Raw genomic sequence first — 20,882 nt, forward strand, 5'->3', positions numbered from 1 at the left:
TATTTTATTAAATTCTACATAATATTTTAATATAATAATTGCAATGATAGCCAGGGTGGAGAGAGAGAGAGAGACTGATATAGAGTACATCCGGAAGAGGAAGGCGGAGACTGGGCAGGTGACCAGGATTTCGGGGAAGAAGCCCAAGGGATCCGACTCTAGGTCGAAGGGCCAGCAGAGCTGGAGCCGCTGTGGGAAATGCGACGAGACACATGAGGGAGTTTGTAGATTAGGGTCATCGGTCTGCTATAAGTGCGGCAAGCTTGGGCATTTTGGCAGGGATTGTACTGCCCCTACCCTTACCCTTTAGACATCAAACCTGATTTGCTTTTATTGCAATCCGAAGGGCCATAAAAGGCTAACTGCCCGAGATTGACATCAGGAGCGCCAGCTCTAGCGACCCTGCAGATCACGGATGGCCGACAGGGCAAGACAGATGCTCCAGTGGTGAGGAGCCGACAACTGACTGCCGAAGAGGCGCGTGCCGCACTGGATGTGGTGACAGGTATGTTTTCTTCTCCCTAACTCTTATTACATGTCGGTTATGATATTTATGTTATGTGTTTTATGTGTTTTGTTTAGGATCGTTCCATGTGAACGCTATCCTAGTATAGGTGTTATTCGACTCGGGGGCTACCCGATCATTCATCTGTCTTGCTCTTAGCAAGAGGTTTTCTGAGTCTTCGGGCATGTTGGATTGTCATTTAGAGGTCGAGATTGCTGACGACCGATCTGTACAGGCAACGGAGGTCGACAGAGATTGTGTTTTAAGGATGTATGACGAGTGTTACCTCGTGGATTTGGTTCCCATTTCTTTGCGTGGAAACAAGGTCATCATAGGCATGGATTGGTTGAGCCCTAATGGGGGCGGTTATCGACTGTATGTAGTAGTTGGAACGTGTTAGGACCCCAAGTGGGGAAGATTTGATGATTCAGGGCGAGAGGCTGCAGCGTGGACCAGCGTTGTGCTCAGCAGTGAGGGCTAGGCGCTACCTTCAACAAGGTTGCGCAGGATATGTCACCTACTTCATGGATACCCGGGAGGCGGGTAAGGCGACCGTGAGTGATGTGCCAATGGTGCGAGAGTACCCGGACGTATTTCTAGAGGAGTTGCCTGGGATACCTCTGGAGAGACAAGTAGAGTTCAAGATCGACCTAGTCCCGGGTGCGGCTCCGATAACCAAGGCACCATATCGGTTGGCTCTTCCTGAGATGCATGAGTTGTCTACCCAGTTGCAGGAGATGTTAGACAAGAGATTCATTAGGCCGAGCAGACAGGGAGCCCCAATCCTGTTTGTGAAGAAGAAGGACGGGTCACATCGGATGTGTATAGACTACCTGGAGCTGAAAAAGGTAACGGTGAAGAACCGTTACCCACTCCCGAGGATCGATGATCTCTTCGACCAGCTATACGGGACATCTTGGTTTCCAAGATAGATTTGCATTCGGGCTACCACCAAATGTGATTCAGAGATGAGGATGTATAGAAGACAACTTTCTGGACTCGCTATGGCCACTACAAGTTTGTGGTGATGCCCTTTGGGCTCACCAATGCCCTTGACGCGTTCATGGACCTCATGAACCGTGTATGTAGACCGATGTTGGATCGGTCTGTGATAGTCTTTATTGATGACATCTTGGTTTACTCCAAGACGCAAGAGCAGCACGACGAGCACTTTCGGGAGGTGTTGGATACCATAAGGAGGGAAAGCTTGTACACCAAGTTCTCCAAGTGTAAGTTCTGGTTGCACGGGGTGCAGTTTCTAGGGCACCTTGTCAACCAGAACGGTGTTTTGGTCGGCCCAGCCAAAGTGGATGCCGTGATGAGATGGGAGGTTCAAAAGTCTCCATCTTAGATTTAAAGTTTCCTCGGGTTAGTAGGCTTTTACCGGAGATTCATACAGGAGTTCTCCAAGATAGCAGTACCCTTGACCCGACTGACGAAGAAGGTCGTTGTATTTTGCTGGGGGCTTAAGCAGCAAACAACGTCCGAGAATTTGATGCAGAGGTTGTGTGAGGCGCCGAATTTAGCCCTGCCAGAGGGCATTGAGGATTTTGTAGTATAGTGCAATGCATCCATTTCGGGTTCGGGCGCAATGTTAATGTAGAGAGGGCAAGTCATCGCCTACGCCTCGAGGCATCTGAAGCCTCACGAGGCGAACTACCTGACGCACAACTTGGAGTTGGGGGCGGTTGTTTTCGCCCTCAAGATCTGGCGGCACTACCTCTATGGGGTCCATTGTACCATTTACACGGACCACAAGTGCTTAGGGTACCTCATGGATCAACTGAATCTGAACATGAGGCAGCGTGGATGGTTAGATATGGTAAAGGATTACGACTGTGAGATCCTCTACCACCCGGGGAAGGAGAATGTAGTGGCCGATGCACTCAGCCGCAAGGTATTCGTAGCCCTGATCAGAGACATCTGTCTGAGGATGACAGTAGTGACTCCGCTTCTGGAGAAGATCTGGGAGGCCCAATAGGAGGCTATGAAGAAGGAACACTGAAAGAGTGAGCGTATCGTGGGCCAAATTTCCTCCTTCAACTATGATATCCGCAAGTTGTTGATACTTCACCGTAGAGTGTGGGTTCCGTACGCAAGAGGTGTGTGCCAAATCCTAGTGGACGAGGCGCATAAGTGCAGATTTTCTATCCATCTCGGGGCGACGAAGATATATAGAGATATTCTTCCTGATTACTGGTGGCCCTGCATGAAGTGGGATGTAGCCTGGTACGTTGAGAGGTGCTTGACCTATAGGAAGGTCAAGGCCGAACACTAGAGGCTTCACGACAAGACGTAATCGTTGGACATCCCTGTGTGGAAATAGGAGGATATTACTATGGATTTCATCACAAAACTTCCAAGGACCGCATGGGGAGTGGATTCGATTTGGGTCATCGTGGATCGGTTGACCAAGAGCGCCCATTTCATCCCGATCCAGGAGAGCATTTCGGCCGAGAGGCTTGCCGACATCTACATCAGAGAGGTAGTAGCTCGACACGGAGTGCCAATTTCCGTGATTTCTGACCGAGATGTACGGTTTACTTCCATATTTTGGAAGAAATTTCATGAAGAGTTAGGTACTCGTCTGCATTTTAGCACGAGTACATTCTTGTAACAGGGTTCAACCCTAATAGCCACTTTGTGTACCTCGTTCTCTTTGTGAGAACTCTTATTAGTGAAAACCATCTATGTGATAATCGTATTGTTCATACTTGTTTGTATCCTATCATCGAACCTACTGATCAGATGCGTTTTCTCACTATATTGCATATGACACTGCATATCCTTTGTATCAGGGAACAAGTATGCTATTTAAACAAGATAGTATTTGTTGGGTATGTGATTGTTTGATTGTATGATACTTTTATGAGTAATGTCTAGTTGGAGTATTGTTAGTGTTGGTTGATTAGTGAATGAATGTCTTAAGGGTTGTATGTAGTTTAATTCAGATAGCCTTAGAACTCTTGATCTGACCTTATTGTTTGTTCTTGTCTAATAAATGCCTTAGGGAAGGAACACATGTTCGACTGACTATCTTATTTTCTGACTACGCATGACTATACATTGATGATCCTCCAATATTAATAGTAGCTTATGTATGATTGTCGGACGACTGAGAGTCGGTGGTTGTATGATGGCTGAGAGCTGGTAGGGGTATGATGACAGGGTGTTAATGATTGTATATGTAATGTTAATATGCACGCTTGATAGGGATGAAGGTGGATCGACTATTGTGCTGAGAGCCTTGCTTGTATGCATTATACTTATGATATAATATATGGTATACTTGAGAACTCACTAAGCTTTATGCTTATGTTGTTAAGTTAAATGTTTTTAAGGTTGTTCGAGGGAAGGACGCGACGTGACTGTACATTCGCATCGAAGATTTATTGTTTGTGACTTCCGCTGGTTTAATAAATATACTATGTTTAAGCTTACGTTTCCAAAACGAAAGGATAATATAATATGTTTTTAGGAATATACTTAAACGTTAATCAGATTTTAAATGAAATTTTAGTTTAAAATTTGAGACGTTGCATTTCTGCTACAACTATAAGCATTTTTAAAAACCCAACAGAACATTCAAGAAAAATATGACGATTTCTAATTTTAGTTTAATTTTTATTTGTAAAGTAGGCGTTTCTAATGTAATTTTTTTTAAAGAAGTTTCTACTGTAATTTTGATTTTTAGAGTAAGGTAGCTTTAATTTTATGTATTCATTTTTATTTTTATTAATTTTGATTTTTAGAGTAAGGTAGCTTTAATTTTATGTATTCATTTTTATTTTTATTAAGGTAATGTTTATTTGATAATTTACTGAAAAATTTATTTTGCTTAGAATATATTGTGTTTTTTTTAATGTTGTATTAAAATAAATAAAAGATAAAAAGATATAAATATATGGAGTGGTGGACTGGTTGTTATTTCATAGTTTAGTTAGTTTAGTAGGGATATAATAATGATGTAATGAAGATGATGTAGCAAGGATATTTCAGAACTTCTTTTTTTGAACAATACTCTATAGCGTTATTTCTACAAACATTTTCAAAACATCTATATTCTACAACCTTTTTTTCAAACGCATCTGTTTTTAAATAAGATAAGGTGATTTTATATTAATAGCAACATTGAGCGTTGATAACGATGAACAAAATTTAGGTGATCTTCATGCATTAGGAATTTTACACGTGTATTTAGAAAATCCATTTTTAAATGTCGTTGACTTTTGGAAGTTTACTCATCGTATTTATATGTATGGTATGGAGACACAGAAGGGCATGGGTCATTATAATAGCATTAAATAGATATTTTGGAAATCATTCTTTCTCGGATATATATATTATATTTATCTGATTCGAGAAGTCAAAGCCGATCGATGCAGAGATCACTAAGAGTACTTAGACCAATTGTGGTGCATGGAACGACAGTATCACGACGGAAAATAGTTGCTGCTTCCTTCTCAACCTCTTTGTTATTCGATGAAACACAAATAAGGGTATATATATTATTCTTTCTTTTGTTTGTGAGTTATAAAATGGACGACTGTGATTATTCTTTTATTTATGTATAAGTAACCTCTAAGTCTAAGACGACAGATTGATGAGTTTTACTACAGCCTGTTGCAATCATGATTGCAGTTCAAAGAAGGTGTTCAACAATTTGCCCAAGAGAAGATAGCTCCTCATGCAAACAAAATCGACAAGACGGATTCTTTCCCGGAGGTTCTTAGAAAAAAAATGATGCATTTTTCTATATATGTTTCATAAATACTTATAATATGTTGAAAATAACTAACTGTTGTATTAAAACTGTAAGTCATCAATCTGCTTGTGTATCAATTGTATCAATCGGATCCGTTTGATGGTGCGGAATCCCAATCAAACGGATGATGTCAGATCAAAATAGAAGAGAAGGAGAAGAAGAAGATGATGAATCTTGTATGTATTGATATAAATGAAGATCCGGATATAATATTCACACACACTAACACACTCTCTTTTTTCTCTCTCTAGAACACCTTCAAATGCACACACTTAAGCTCCTCTATTCTATTCTCACGTTCATCTATCTCTCCTTACCCACCTAACATCTATTTATATGTAAATGGGGAACATGGGCCGTAAATGGGTTTATGGCCGTAAACCCGTTTACGGCCGTAAACACCCACCTAGCCATAAACACATAAAATATTACATAAAAATACAATTGCCCAGAAAAGCAAAGAATAACCCATATTTTTGACACAACAATCTCCCCATTGGTTTATAGCTTTCTTTTCTTAATTGACCCAACAAGCTCCCCCTAAAAAGTAGTTGGCTTTTCTTGTTAATCTTCAGTTGGAGATTGACTTCGGCGTTTATCTTTGATGACTTCACAGCTTCAAGATGAACTTGATGAATCTTCAATAAATGACTTCATCTTGAGCAGTTGGGCATTTCTTCAGAATGTGAGATTTAACGCACATTGGGTGAGGAGGCTTCTTGTAGAGATTCTTGAAAATTGGTGCTTTCAGCTTGAGAATCTTTAGAGAGAACTTCAGAGAGAAATAATCGTTTGGACCACTTCAGCAGGTTCATAGATAACAACAGATTGATTGAGGAGGCTTCAATGCAATTCGTCACATAATCTTAAAGTGCAGCTTCACCTTGCTTCTGGGGTTGAAGGATTGAATGTTGAAAGAATAATCTTCATTTCTCGCTCCTTCGAATGAGAATTCTTCGATGCTCACGGATGAAGCCTTGGCTCCGAAAATCTTCGATACAGTCTCCATGAATCTCATCTACACCTGGATTCACTTTTCAAGACAAAACAAAACTAAAGGAAAACTTAGCACACAAAAAAAAATATTTTTGGATTTTTCATATTTTCTGGAAAAATAAAACGTAAAAAAATATTTTTGGATTTTTGATTTTTCTGAAAAAGAAATAAAACAGAAATAACACTATTTTTGGATTTTAACTTTCTGATTTTTGTTTGATTTTTGAATTTTCTGATTTTTGTTTGATTTTTGAATTTCTTTTTTTTTTAATTCACCCCTAAATTGGTGCATAGAGGAAAACTATGAACAAATTTAACAAAAAGAAAAATATTTGGGATCAAAGTTGTGAGACAGCCTAAACTTGTTTATCAGTACATTCATCTTCATGAATAGATCTGGTCAATTGCCGGTATTGTGGTCCAGTTAAACACGAAGGATATTGACAAGATTTTCCAAATATACCATTTAGCTAACAACGACCACGGGTATTGCTGTCCACTTAAATTAAGCAGCGAGATCTACAAGCAACCTTTTAAATGGTTCAATTTTAGTTGCACTAGAACGTGTTCCCCACTTCCCGATATACCCTGGTTATCAAGAACTTCCAAAGAACTCCTAAAGTCTTTGGTTTTTGCTTCTAATTTAGCCTTTAGGGGTTTCTGTCCTTTCCTGAGTTGATATCCTTCATATCTCATGTCCTCAACTTCTCTTTTTAATAAATCAATTTGTTCACGAAGAAGTTTAATTGTAGATTCACATGATGGAGAGCATGAAACTTCATTCATCGGGATGTTTGCAGAACTCATTGTATTTCCACACTTCAAAGCGTCAAGTTCTTCAATTACAGCAGCGAGACTAAGATGATTGAGATCTTTTGTCTTCTTGATGACAGCCACATTCATATCCCACGAGAAGTGAATTCTTTAGCTTTTTGTTTATCTCAGATTTAGTTAAGAAGAACCCAACTATATTCATCTCAATAGTAAGTGTAGTAAATCGTTGCAACTGAGCTTCCAGGGTTTCTCCATGGATATAATTAAACATGTTGAAATTTTGTCTTAACATATCCTGACGATTCTCTTTCATGTCTTTATTTCCCTCGTTGACCTTAAAAGACATTAAAAGCACAACTAGAAGCCAAAACCAAACTTAAAAGTCAAACCTTTTGACTATAAACCAGAAAAGTCAAATTTAAAAAGTCAAACCAAAAAGCTAAATTTGAAAATTTAAAAGTTAAACGAGAAAGTCAAAGTTTAAGGTCAAATTTTAAAAGTCAAAGTCAAAATTTTAAGTAAAAAGTCAAAAATAAAAGTCAAAATTTAAAAACTATTTTTTTTGGGTGAAAAATGAATTTAAAACTAAAAGAAATTGAATTTTGGGCTGAAAGTGACAATTGTGTGAAACTGGGTTCGAAAATGAGAGTTTTTCAATTAAAAACGGAAGGAATGAAACAAGATGCTTGGTAGATCAACTGGTAAGTCGCGTGTTGGTTTGGGAGGAAACCCGGGTTCGATCCCCGGTACCCCTAAAATTGATCCCCCTTTTTTTAATGAAGCAAGGCTACTAAGCTGTAAGCCACCAAGAATCTTCCCTAGCCGTCCAAGCCGTATACTCCGAGCCGCAAACCGCCGACCGTAAACTCTGGCCGTAAACTTTTCGCAGATTACGTGAAAACAACGTTTTTCACCCCCTTTTGCTCCAAAACTCGATCAAAACCCCGTTTTTCACCCCACCTAGCCGCAAACACATAAAATATTACATAAAAATACACTTGCCCAGAAAAGCAAAGTATAAACCATATTTTTTACCCAATAAAAACTTATGTTGCAGGATGTTGACTTATGGAAATCTATGGGAGACTTTGATCTTCATGGACTTACCGCTCCAGGTACGTATATCTAGTGGCGTAGTCAGACTTTAAGGTAACATGGTCCATTTTATTAATTAATATAATAAAAATTAAAAAATAAATAAAATTTAACTAACCCTTTAAACTAACCCATTAAACTGTTGATATTCATGGCAAAGAAAGAAGGGTGAAAGAGCAATGCCAAATGAAGAACTCTAACTCAAAAAAATACAAAATTTCACAAATGGTCATTTTGCTTTTTAATTTCCTTTAAAATAGTCTTTGTGAAACATTTTTTCCATAGATAGTCCTTGCAGAACAAACCTTACACATACATAGTGTTTATAACTAACTTTGTTAACATATTCTGTTAAATGTATTTAAAATGACGAAAACACATTTTGTTTTTTGCACATAAATAGTCTCTCTCACACACATACATATACAAACATCAAACCAAAACCAACATCAAAACTGTATCAAAAGGTTTATGAAACGTTCACCAGATGTCAAAATAAAATCCTATTCACAATTGAAACAAACTGAATCTCCATTTTTGTGTTCCCCAACCTTGTGATGCAAACCCTTTCCGGCGGGGATGTCGCTACAGTTGCAAGTGATCCCAAACTCCAAAGATCGTTAGGCAAATTAGTGATCTGAGTATTGCTTAGATCCAAAGATTAAAGCTTTTTTGAGTTTGTCGATTGTGTTATCGGTGATCGAACCAGAAACACCCAAATTAGGAGCATCTAGACCTATGGCATGTTCTTGATTGGCATCACAGAAAACGACTTACCATGAACAAATGGGTGAAGAAAAATTGTAAACATGAGAAATCGAAGAATTTAAAATACTAATTTTTTTGAAAGAAATCAGAGATGAAGAACTCATATGTATTGGGAATGGGTGTGGGACTGGGATGCTCTTTTTATTGACCAAAGTTTGACCTGAAGAACAAAGTTAGAGCAAAACTCATGTTTGGAAAATGAGTTTTCAAGACTCCAAGAAAGCGCTTCAATTTATCATCAAGATTGTCTATGAACTGAAATTTTGGGAGTTATTATTCATTGTAGCACATAAGCAAGAAAACCCCCAGTATTACGTACTAAATACTTGTTGTGAATACCCCAACAATTCTGATTAATTGATGGACACAACTAGTGGTTAGATGGTATAGCGGTGGTCGGTGATGGTTGTGAGAGAAGAGGTCTCCCAGTCGCCCTATTTTGGTCCACGTCGCCTTATAACTTTTGACACATCAGGATGATTTGCAAAAAAATGTTTGAGTAAGAAACTGAGAGATACAGAAGGTGATTTTGATGTTCGATTGACAACTGATCGGGAGGAGACGAAAGAGTGTGCATCTGATTTCCATCTTGCAAGTCGTAATTATCGGCCATGTAACTCCTTGTTTCGACATCCCCTTCTCAGTTTCTCTCCCCCTACTTTATGTGTTTTACCGCCTTTGAACTTATATTAACGCCTCTCCTATAAGAATTGCAATTAGAGATTGGTACCACACTTGAAATTGAACAATGATAACGATCCTAGGCTTCTTACAGAATCGATAAACCATTCACGATTTCGACGAGCAACGATTATTATTTTACAATCTTCGTCTGTAATTTACAGTCTCCATCTTGTTCTTCAGTGTAAGACCTTGTTCCCAAATAAAGAGAGAAAGAAAAAGAGAGAGAGAGAGAGAGAGAGAGAGAGACTATTTATGTGCAAAAAACAAACACATTTTCATCATTTCTCATGCTTAACATAATCTGTTAACAAAATTAGTCATAAAAACCATCCAATTTGCTCCAAAGGGACTATCCATACAAAAAATATTTCATAAGAAAAAGTTGAAAAGCAAAAAAGCAAAAAGCAAAAGAACCATTTGTAAAAAAAAAAAAAATAGTGTACGTATCCCTCTATGTATACACTATCTCCGCCATTGCGTATATCTGCTACCTTCACTATATATTATTTATTTATTTTTATCTGTTGATCAAGGTGTCGGGTCAAATGTGAAACCAATCTTTCTTTTTAATACATGCAGCGGAATATGGAGGACTCGATGTAGGTTATTTGTATCATTGTTTGGCCACGGAGGAGATTAGTCGTGCATCAGCGTCAGTTGGGCTTTCGTATGTTTGTCATTCTAACGTCTGCATTAATCAATTGGTAATTAAAACGATAACTTGATAGTTACGGAATATTCTGGTACTATATTCGTGTGTTTGTGTGTCTGTGTTGTGTGTATATATATATATATATATATATATATATATATATATATATATATATATATATATATATATATATATATATATATATATATATATATATATAAAGGTTACAACTTTACAATAACAATATTCATAAACGAAAAGTCGAAAACTTACTTTATTGCTTCTACAACACAAGGATTTAAAATGATCCACTCACTTTTCCTTCTCATTAACCTACATTTTCCTGCACTAAACATTCCAAGTTAATTGATACAATTATTAACATTATTGTTAAGATAGTTACATTTAGAAGATACGAATATTTTCCAACAATTAACGACTTCGTTATTGTGTTCTTGTTCTTGAAGGTGAGGCATGGAAATGTTGCCCAGAAGGAAAGATATTTGCCCAAGGTATATATACTTGGTTTAATTTTGACATCGTACATATTTATAGCTCGCTAGATTCTAATTTTTCAATTAATTTTGTTGTAAAGCTAATTAGCGGGGAGCATGTAGGAGCTCTTTCTATGAGTGAACCAAATGGTACATACATACATATATATGTATTTTGCGGGTCTTAAGATTTCAGATTATGTTAATGCTTCTACAATTAACGATGGATGTGTTTATGCATATATGCATGGTATCAGCTGGCTCAGATCCTGTTGGGATGAAATGTAAAGCTGAACGTGTTGATGGTGGTTATGTTTTAAATGGGAACAAGATGTGGTGCAGCAATGGCGGAATTGCCGACACCCTGGTAAGAGTATATCTTAATACTTTTATATAGTTTCCTACTCCTACTTAATTAATTCGTCAAAGTCCAAAACTGATAGAGTTTATTTGATTAGGTGGTTTACGCAAAAACAGATGTCTCTGCTGGGTCAAAAGGGATAACAGCGTTTATCGTTGAAAAAGGAGCGCCTGGGTATGTTGGTTCATGCATGCAGCTCTAAGGTTAGAAAACGTTATATTTTCTTGATCTCTCACTAATCTTCTGCTTGTTGTGTAATTTACATTCGATATACAGATTCATTGCTGCCCAAAAATTAGATAAACTTGGAATGCGTGGAAGTCCTACGTATGTATTCATTATTTCCGGCTACTTTCAATGTCTCTCTTCTAAGATAAATTTAACAATCTTTATCTCATCTTCCGGATCTCAGATACGAGCTTGTTTTTGAAAATTGCTTTGTTCCTACAGAGAATATACTTGGTGAAATAGGAAAAGGTATCATTGCATGCACGCAAAGATAATTTCATCTTGTTTTTCTGATTTTCTCTCATGAAGCAAAAATCAATAAAAAGAATTCTCTTTTGGTTTTCAATTATGCATTCCAGGAGTTTATATCATGATGTCCGGATTAGATTTAGAGAGAATCGTATTCGCAGCTGGACCTATCGGGATCATGCAAGCATGTCTTGATATTGTTCTTCCATATGTCCGCCAACGTGAACAATTCGGACGCCCCATTGGGCAGTTTCAACTTATGGAGGTTCAATTCATGCATTTTCAGTCGCATTTTTATTATGTTGTTTCATTTTTTTTTTTAATCTTGTGCTAAAACAGGGGAAGATTGCGGACATGTATGTTGCTTTGCAGTCTTCAAGGTAAAAATGAACAGTTTTTCAACTTCAGAGGTCTTATAGCCTCATGGTCATTGTTATTGATATATAGTTTCAATCGTGTTATAGATCATATGTATATTCTGTTGCAACGGATTGTGACAATGGAAAAATCATTACAAAGGTGAAATTTGTAGCTAGCTATGATTAAAATGCATAAATTCAAGCAAAATCATTGTCCATTGATGCATGGGTTTGTAATTAATTCTTGTAGGATTGTGCTGGGGCGATACTTGTTGCTGCTGAAAGAGCCACGCAAGTTGCTTTACAGGTTTGAAATTAAATTTCCGATTTGTGAATTCAATGAATCCCGATCTCCAATGAATGAATATTTTGGTTATAAAATTGAAATTATATATATATATATATATATATATATATATATATATATATATATATATATATATATATATATATATATATATATATATTTGTCAGGCGATTCAATGTCTGGGTGGGAATGGGTATATGAATGAGTACCCTACCGGCCGATTTCTTCGTGATGCCAAATTATATGAGATTGCTGTCGGAACAAGTGAGATCAGAAGAATGCTTATAGGCCGCCAACTCTTTAGAGAACAATGATATTTTCATAAATATCATCACTGAATATTAAATTCAAACACTTTACATTTTAATAAAAACTATTTGGGTTTTACAAGTTTTGTAATTTCATAATTTGGTTGATATAAACATGGCCGAATTCCATTGTAATTTTTACGATTTAATAAATCACCGAAAGAATATGTTTCTAGATTTAACTTTAAAATTAATACGTTTTTTTTCTTTCAAAAAGAACGATTGTAACTACTAAGTTACATATAAAAGTTTTCGGGTAACTATATAATATTGTATGAAAGCGGTTTGAAAAAGAAAATCAATCTTACCATTGGTAGTTTCTTATAATTCTACTTGAAAAAACTTTTATATCCTTTCTAATACACTAGTACATAAATGATTTGTTGATGCGGTTAAAATAGTTATTTGATGCGGTTATTGAACCGCACTAACAAATATCGCATCAAAAAATACCCTCATTTAATAGTGCGGTTAAAACCGTCTCAAAAAATAGTCAAAACCACATCAAAAAATAGTAGAGGAAAAATACAAACTGCACCATAAAATGATGAAAACCGCCCCAAAAATGCTAACAGCACAAAAAAAAAAAAAAAAAAAAAAAAAAAAAAAAAAAAAACAATCCCACCGAAAACCACCGTCATAACTACCGCGTGTTTGTTGCCGAGAAGACAAGATTCACCAAGCCACACCATTTTTATCGTCATTAACCACCGTCGAGCATCTCAACATCGACCTCCTTTACAACCAAGGATAAACCACCACCAGTTGACACCATCGCCATCTGCCCCACCTTTGCCGGAAACCATCATTACAGCCATGAAGAACACCCAACATCCTCGTTACCATCGTTTTTTCCACCTTAAACAAACCAAACATAAATCAATAAAATAAAAGGAAGAAGAACAAACATTAGTTTATCTGCATATCTTCACCACTAACCACCATCAACACCAACCACAAATGTCATGCCTTTACTAGAACCATCGAAGCACCATCATCTCCTACATATTTTCGATCAACCAACTTATTTCACCTTAAACAAACCAAACGTTAATCAGAAAAAGAAAATAAGGAAGGAAAAAAGAGATATGCTTCTTGTGTTGTCTATAAAAAGGGAAAAGCACACACAGGGCACACATACTTTTAGAGGGAAATGAAAATATAGAAGGAAAAACGAAAATATAAGAGGGAAATAAAAATTGGAATGATCAACCAACTTGTAGCTTGGTTGAACATGAAAATTTTAAACGAAATTTGGAGGGATCTCGTGAAGAATGAAATTTTTAGAAAAAAGATTAATGGTGCGGTTGAATGTTTTTTAATGCGAATTATTTTTTGGTGTGGTTCAATGTTTTTTAGTGCAAATTATTTTTTGAGGCGGTTTTCGAAATTATTTTTTGGTGCGATTTTGGGAAACCGCCTCAAAAAATGCTTTAATGGTGCGCTTTTGGAAAACCACACTAATAAAGCTATTTTATGGTGCGGTTCTTTTTTTTTATGCTGTAGATATTTAATAAGTCAGTTTTTAGAAAGGACCGCATCAAAAAATAAAAACCACTCGCACTATTAAATGACTTGTGTAGTAGTGATAAATAAAAGTTTTTTTTTATCACTTGTCACACTCATTCAATTTGTCAAATATCATTTTGTAGTTATTTTAAATTATTTTTTTTTCAACATGCTATTTTATGAGTTTTTTCTATTTTATTAAATCTCACATAATATCCTCTCATATTCTATGTGGATTGTGAGCAGTATGCGTATGCGGGGTGTACCTGCCGGTACGCGACACATACTGGGTCAACTCGATGTATGCTGTGCGTACCAACTAAGTACACACGGCGTACTCAGTCTGTTTGGGCCTTCTTGATTTGTTGACCTTTTGACCATTGACCGTTGACCATAAGTTTGACCAGACTTGACCAATGGATATTTTGGGCCTGTTAGGATTAGGCCCATGATGGGTTTTAGGCCTAATTTGGATATTAGGCCTTATTGGGCCTTATGGTGCCATTTAAGGGATTTGGGCTTATGATGCTTGGATTGGGCTATGGATATTGGCAAATTAAGAAATGGGGTAAAATGGACTTTTACCCTGAAAGTTTTGGCCATCAGACTAAAATTCTAGATTGGGTCGAGGATCAATTATTGAAGGAATGTTATTTAATGATGTTAGTGCAAGGATTCCAGTAGCAGCGGCTCGAGTGTTCGGTTATCTTGGATTGAGGTGAGTCCCCTCACTAGGTCGAAATTAATCCCCTTAAAAGTGAAATGTTTTGTGTGGAGGGCTGTAATGGATAGAATTCCTGTTGCGCAGTTGCTTAGTCTTAGGGGTATATTAGTCCAAAATCCAAATTGCCAATTATGTGGGGAAAGTAACGAATCTTCGAATCATCTTCTAGCTGATTGCGGATTCTCCAAGGAGGTATGGTATTGGATTTTAAAATGGTGCGGAATTGACAATAATCAATTCAACTCAGTACGTGGTCTTATTGATTTTGCTGCCTCATGGGGGAATTGTCCCAAGAAGAGAGAAATTCTCAACATGATTTTTTACGCCACTTTTTGGAACATATGGATAGCAAGAAATGGAAAAACTTTCACGAAAATTGGTGCTTCCCCTGCAATCATTGCGGATTCTATAATTCTTCAAACTTACGAATGGATCAAATTCAGGGGGAATTGGGTAGGTAGATGGGTGGAATGGAGTTGCTTCCCATTCTAAAATAAATAAATAAATAAAATAAAATAAAATCTCTTCTTTGTTTCTTGTAACTATGCTTTTTTATTTTTTCTGTGATTCTCTGTTTGTTTCTATTCATTCCCCTCCGTTTGCTTCTTGCTTTTGGTTGGGTTTTTGATATATTAATATATTTGTTGTTTCCAAAAAAATATGATTAAAATGCATAAATTCAAGCAAAATTATTGTCCATTGATGCATGGGTTTGTAATTAATTCTTGTAGGATTGTGTTGGGGCAATACTTGTTGCTGCTGAAAGAGCCACGCAAGTTGCTTTACAGGTTTGAAATTAAATTTCCGATTTGTGAATTCAATGAATCCCAATCTCCAATGAATGAATATTTTGGTTATAAAATTGAAATATATATATATATATATATATATATATATATATATATATATATATATATATATATTGTCAGGCGATTCAATGTCTGGGTGGGAATAGGTATATGAATGAGTACCCTACCGGCCGATTTCTTCGTGATGCCAAATTATATGAGATTGCTGCTGGAACAAGTGAGATCAGAAGAATGCTTATAGGCCGCCAACTCTTTAGAGAACAATGATATTTTCATAAATATCATCACTGAATATTAAATTCAAACACTTTACATTTTAATAAAAACTATTTGGGTTTTACAAGTTTTGTAATTTCATAATTTGGTTGATATAAACATGGCCGAATTCCATTATAATTTTTATGATATAGACTATTGGGTGTGGTCAAGAGGGTTATGATGCCAAATATTGCAACCTCACATTTTCTTACGGTTTAACATGTTATAACCTGAAGTGGGGGGTGTTGTTCCTATGTTATAACATGATGTTAATAGGAGAGAGAAATAAAGAAAAAGAGAAGGAAATAATGTGATTGGGTGTTGCCTCTCTTGCTTGTTACAACATTTTATAACGCCACATCCCATAACTAGAGGTGGGGGCGATGTTCCTTCCGTGGTAACGCCGTTAAGGTTGTGCCTCGAAGACAATAACGAGCCTTAACGGCCCCGTACCGAACAGTCTTAATAAATCACCGAAAGAATATATTTCTAGATTTAACTTTAAAAGACTTTTTTTCTTTAAAAAAGAACGATTGTAACCACTAAGTTATATATAAGGGTTTTTGGGTAACTATAATATTGTACGAAACCATTTTGAAAAAGAAAATCAATCTAACCATTGGGAGATCTTTTCTTATAATTTTACTTAGAAAAAACTTTTACATCCTCTCTAATAAATAAATGTTTTTTATCACTTGTTACAGTCATCCAATTTGTCAAATGTCATCTTTTAGTTATTTAATTTTTTTTCCACATGTCATTCTATGAGTTTTTTTTTATTTTATTAAATCCCACATAATATCATCTCTAATAAATAAATGTTTTTTTGCCACTTGTCACACTCTCATTCAATTTGCCAAATTTCATTTTGTAGCTATTTTGACTTTATTTTTTTTCTACATGTCATTTTGTGAGTTTTTTCTATTTTATTAAATTCTACATAATATTTTAATATAATAATTGCAATGATAGCCAGGGTGGAGAGAGAGAGAGAGAGATTGATATAGAGTACATCCGGAAGAGGAAGGCGGAGACTGGGCGCAGGTGACCAGGATTTCGGGGAAGAAGCCCAAGGGATCCGACTCTAGGTCGAAGGGCCAGCAGAGCTGGAGCCGCTGTGGGAAATGCGACGAGACACATGAGGGAGTTTGTAGATTAGGGTCATCGGTCTGCTATAAGTGCGGCAAGCTTGGGCATTTTGGCAGGGATTGTACTGCCCCTACCCTTACCCTTCAGACATCAAACCTGATTTGCTTTTATTGCAATCCGAAGGGCCATAAAAGGCTAACTGCCCGAGATTGACATCAGAAGCGCCAGCTCTAGCGACCCTGCAGATCACGGATGGCCGACAGGGCAAGACAGATGCTCCAGTGGTGAGGAGCCGACAGCTGACTGCCGAAGAGGCGCGTGCCGCACTGGATGTGGTGACAGGTATGTTTTCTTCTCCCTAACTCTTATTACATGTCGGTTATGATATTTATGTTATGTGTTTTATGTGTTTTGTTTAGGATCGTTCCATGTGAACGCTATCCTAGTATAGGTGTTATTCGACTCGGGGGCTACCCGATCATTCATCTGTCTTGCTCTTAGCAAGAGGTTTTCTGAGTCTTCGGGCATGTTGGATTGTCATTTAGAGGTCGAGATTGCTGACGACCGATCTGTACAGGCAACGGAGGTCGACAGAGATTGTGTTTTAAGGATGTATGACGAGTGTTACCTCGTGGATTTGGTTCCCATTTCTTTGCGTGGAAACAAGGTCATCATAGGCATGGATTGGTTGAGCCCTAATGGGGGCGGTTATCGACTGTATGTAGTAGTTGGAACGTGTTAGGACCCCAAGTGGGGAAGATTTGATGATTCAGGGCGAGAGGCTGCAGCGTGGACCAGCGTTGTGCTCAGCAGTGAGGGCTAGGCGCTACCTTCAACAAGGTTGCGCAGGATATGTCACCTACTTCATGGATACCCGGGAGGCGGGTAAGGCGACCGTGAGTGATGTGCCAATGGTGCGAGAGTACCCGGACGTATTTCTAGAGGAGTTGCCTGGGATACCTCTGGAGAGACAAGTAGAGTTCAAGATCGACCTAGTCCCGGGTGCGGCTCCGATAACCAAGGCACCATATCGGTTGGCTCTTCCTGAGATGCATGAGTTGTCTACCCAGTTGCAGGAGATGTTAGACAAGAGATTCATTAGGCCGAGCAGACAGGGAGCCCCAATCCTGTTTGTGAAGAAGAAGGACGGGTCACATCGGATGTGTATAGACTACCTGGAGCTGAAAAAGGTAACGGTGAAGAACCGTTACCCACTCCCGAGGATCGATGATCTCTTCGACCAGCTATACGGGACATCTTGGTTTCCAAGATAGATTTGCATTCGGGCTACCACCAAATGTGATTCAGAGATGAGGATGTATAGAAGACAGCTTTCTGGACTCGCTATGGCCACTACAAGTTTGTGGTGATGCCCTTTGGGCTCACCAATGCCCTTGACGCGTTCATGGACCTCATGAACCGTGTATGTAGACCGATGTTGGATCGGTCTGTGATAGTCTTTATTGATGACATCTTGGTTTACTCCAAGACGCAAGAGCAGCACGACGAGCACTTTCGGGAGGTGTTGGATACCATAAGGAGGGAAAGCTTGTACACCAAGTTCTCCAAGTGTAAGTTCTGGTTGCACGGGGTGCAGTTTCTAGGGCACCTTGTCAACCAGAACGGTGTTTTGGTCGGCCCAGCCAAAGTGGATGTCGTGATGAGATGGGAGGTTCAAAAGTCTCCATCTTAGATTTAAAGTTTCCTCGGGTTAGTAGGCTTTTACCGGAGATTCATACAGGAGTTCTCCAAGATAGCAGTACCCTTGACCCGACTGACGAAGAAGGTCGTTGTATTTTGCTGGGGGCTTAAGCAGCAAACAGCGTCCGAGAATTTGATGCAGAGGTTGTGTGAGGCGCCGAATTTAGCCCTGCCAGAGGGCATTGAGGATTTTGTAGTATAGTGCAATGCATCCATTTCGGGTTCGGGCGCAATGTTAATGTAGAGAGGGCAAGTCATCGCCTACGCCTCGAGGCATCTGAAGCCTCACGAGGCGAACTACCTGACGCACAACTTGGAGTTGGGGGCGGTTGTTTTCGCCCTCAAGATCTGGCGGCACTACCTCTATGGGGTCCATTGTACCATTTACACGGACCACAAGTGCTTAGGGTACCTCATGGATCAACTGAATCTGAACATGAGGCAGCGTGGATGGTTAGATATGGTAAAGGATTACGACTGTGAGATCCTCTACCACCCGGGGAAGGAGAATGTAGTGGCCGATGCACTCAGCCGCAAGGTATTCGTAGCCCTGATCAGAGACATCTGTCTGAGGATGACATTAGTGACTCCGCTTCTGGAGAAGATCTGGGAGGCCCAATAGGAGGCTATGAAGAAGGAACACTGAAAGAGTGAGCGTATCGTGGGCCAAATTTCCTCCAACTATGATATCCGCAAGTTGTTGATACTTCACCGTAGAGTGTGGGTTCCGTACGCAAGAGGTGTGTGCCAAATCCTAGTGGACGAGGCGCATAAGTGCAGATTTTCTATCCATCTCGGGGCGACGAAGATATATAGAGATATTCTTCCTGATTACTGGTGGCCCTGCATGAAGTGGGATGTAGCCTGGTACGTTGAGAGGTGCTTGACCTATAGGAAGGTCAAGGCCGAACACTAGAGGCTTCACGACAAGACGTAATCGTTGGACATCCCTGTGTGGAAATAGGAGGATATTACTATGGATTTCATCACAAAACTTCCAAGGACCGCATGGGGAGTGGATTCGATTTGGGTCATCGTGGATCGGTTGACCAAGAGCGCCCATTTCATCCCGATCCAGGAGAGCATTTCGGCCGAGAGGCTTGCCGACATCTACATCAGAGAGGTAGTAGCTCGACACGGAGTGCCAATTTCCGTGATTTCTGACCGAGATGTACGGTTTACTTCCATATTTTGGAAGAAATTTCATGAAGAGTTAGGTACTCGTCTGCATTTTAGCACGAGTACATTCTTGTAACAGGGTTCAACCCTAATAGCCACTTTGTGTACCTCGTTCTCTTTGTGAGAACTCTTATTAGTGAAAACCATCTCTGTGATAATCGTATTGTTCATACTTGTTTGTATCCTATCATCGAACCTACTGATCAGATGCGTTTTCTCACTATATTGCATATGACACTGCATATCCTTTGTATCAGGGAACAAGTATGCTATTTAAACAAGATAGTATTTGCTGGGTATGTGATTGTTTGATTGTATGATACTTTTATGAGTAATGTCTAGTTGGAGTATTGTTAGTGTTGGTTGATTAGTGAATGAATGTCTTAAGGGTTGTATGTAGTTTAATTCAGATAGCCTTAGAACTCTTGATCTGACCTTATTGTTTGTTCTTGTCTAATAAATGCCTTAGGGAAGGAACACATGTTCGACTGACTATCTTATTTTCTGACTACGCATGACTATACATTGATGATCCTCCAATATTAATAGTAGCTTATGTATGATTGTCGGACGACTGAGAGTCGGTGGTTGTATGATGGCTGAGAGCTGGTAGGGGTATGATGACAGGGTGTTAATGATTGTATATGTAATGTTAATATGCACGCTTGATAGGGATGAAGGTGGATCGACTATTGTGCTGAGAGCCTTGCTTGTATGCATTATACTTATGATATAATATATGGTATACTTGAGAACTCACTAAGCTTTATGCTTATGTTGTTAAGTTAAATGTTTTTAAGGTTGTTCGAGGGAAGGACGCGACGTGACTGTACATTCGCATCGAAGATTTATTGTTTGTGACTTCCGCTGGTTTAATAAATATACTATGTTTAAGCTTACGTTTCCAAAACGAAAGGATAATATAATATGTTTTTAGGAATATACTTAAACGTTAATCAGATTTTAAATGAAATTTTAGTTTAAAATTTGAGACGTTGCATTTCTGCTACAACTATAAGCATTTTTAAAAACCCAACAGAACATTCAAGAAAAATATGACGATTTCTA

The 20,882-nt window shown here is 38.2% G+C and overlaps 1 protein-coding gene and 1 long non-coding RNA gene across 6 annotated transcripts; both read left to right on the forward strand.

The window, feature by feature from the left end:
- The first annotated feature begins 4,795 nt into the window (after positions 1-4,795).
- On the forward strand, positions 4,796-12,627 carry LOC145087946 (isovaleryl-CoA dehydrogenase, mitochondrial-like). 5 transcript variants are annotated; one of them, XM_079026096.1, is made up of 15 exons: positions 4,796-5,004; positions 5,147-5,230; positions 8,098-8,155; positions 10,167-10,291; positions 10,707-10,751; positions 10,835-10,883; positions 10,991-11,100; positions 11,192-11,268; positions 11,371-11,421; positions 11,507-11,571; positions 11,682-11,836; positions 11,911-11,951; positions 12,036-12,090; positions 12,181-12,237; positions 12,405-12,627. In XM_079026096.1, exons 1-15 carry the CDS (start codon positions 4,885-4,887, stop codon positions 12,549-12,551), a joined length of 1,239 nt encoding a protein of 412 aa, XP_078882222.1. In that variant the 5' UTR covers positions 4,796-4,884; the 3' UTR covers positions 12,552-12,627. The 5 variants fall into 5 exon arrangements, with proteins under 5 accessions (XP_078882222.1, XP_078882223.1, XP_078882224.1 ...); XM_079026098.1 differs by having other exon boundaries at positions 4,866-5,004; positions 5,125-5,446; XM_079026099.1 differs by having other exon boundaries at positions 4,910-5,004; positions 5,105-5,446.
- Positions 12,628-14,512: 1,885 nt separating this feature from the next.
- Positions 14,513-15,775, forward strand: LOC145087947 (uncharacterized). Its single transcript, XR_013700914.1, has 3 exons — positions 14,513-14,772; positions 15,510-15,566; positions 15,708-15,775. It is a non-coding gene; the product is annotated as an uncharacterized LOC145087947 (long non-coding RNA).
- Positions 15,776-20,882: the final 5,107 nt, after the last annotated feature.

This window comes from Lactuca serriola, chromosome 2 (assembly GCF_051521515.1).
Source record: "Lactuca serriola cultivar US96UC23 chromosome 2, Lser_US96UC23_V15, whole genome shotgun sequence".
NCBI classification, from domain to species: domain Eukaryota; kingdom Viridiplantae; phylum Streptophyta; class Magnoliopsida; order Asterales; family Asteraceae; genus Lactuca; species Lactuca serriola.

Bases quoted from the DNA above. Each gene is read 5' to 3' on its own strand.
- LOC145087946 (XM_079026096.1), top strand. From the start codon at position 4,885: ATGCAGAGATCACTAAGAGTACTTAGACCAATTGTGGTGCATGGAACG. The intron at 5,005-5,146 runs GTATATATATTA...TCATGATTGCAG, and splicing joins TCGATGAAACACAAATAAGG to TTCAAAGAAGGTGTTCAACA. The intron at 12,091-12,180 runs GTGAAATTTGTA...TAATTCTTGTAG, and splicing joins ATGGAAAAATCATTACAAAG to GATTGTGCTGGGGCGATACT.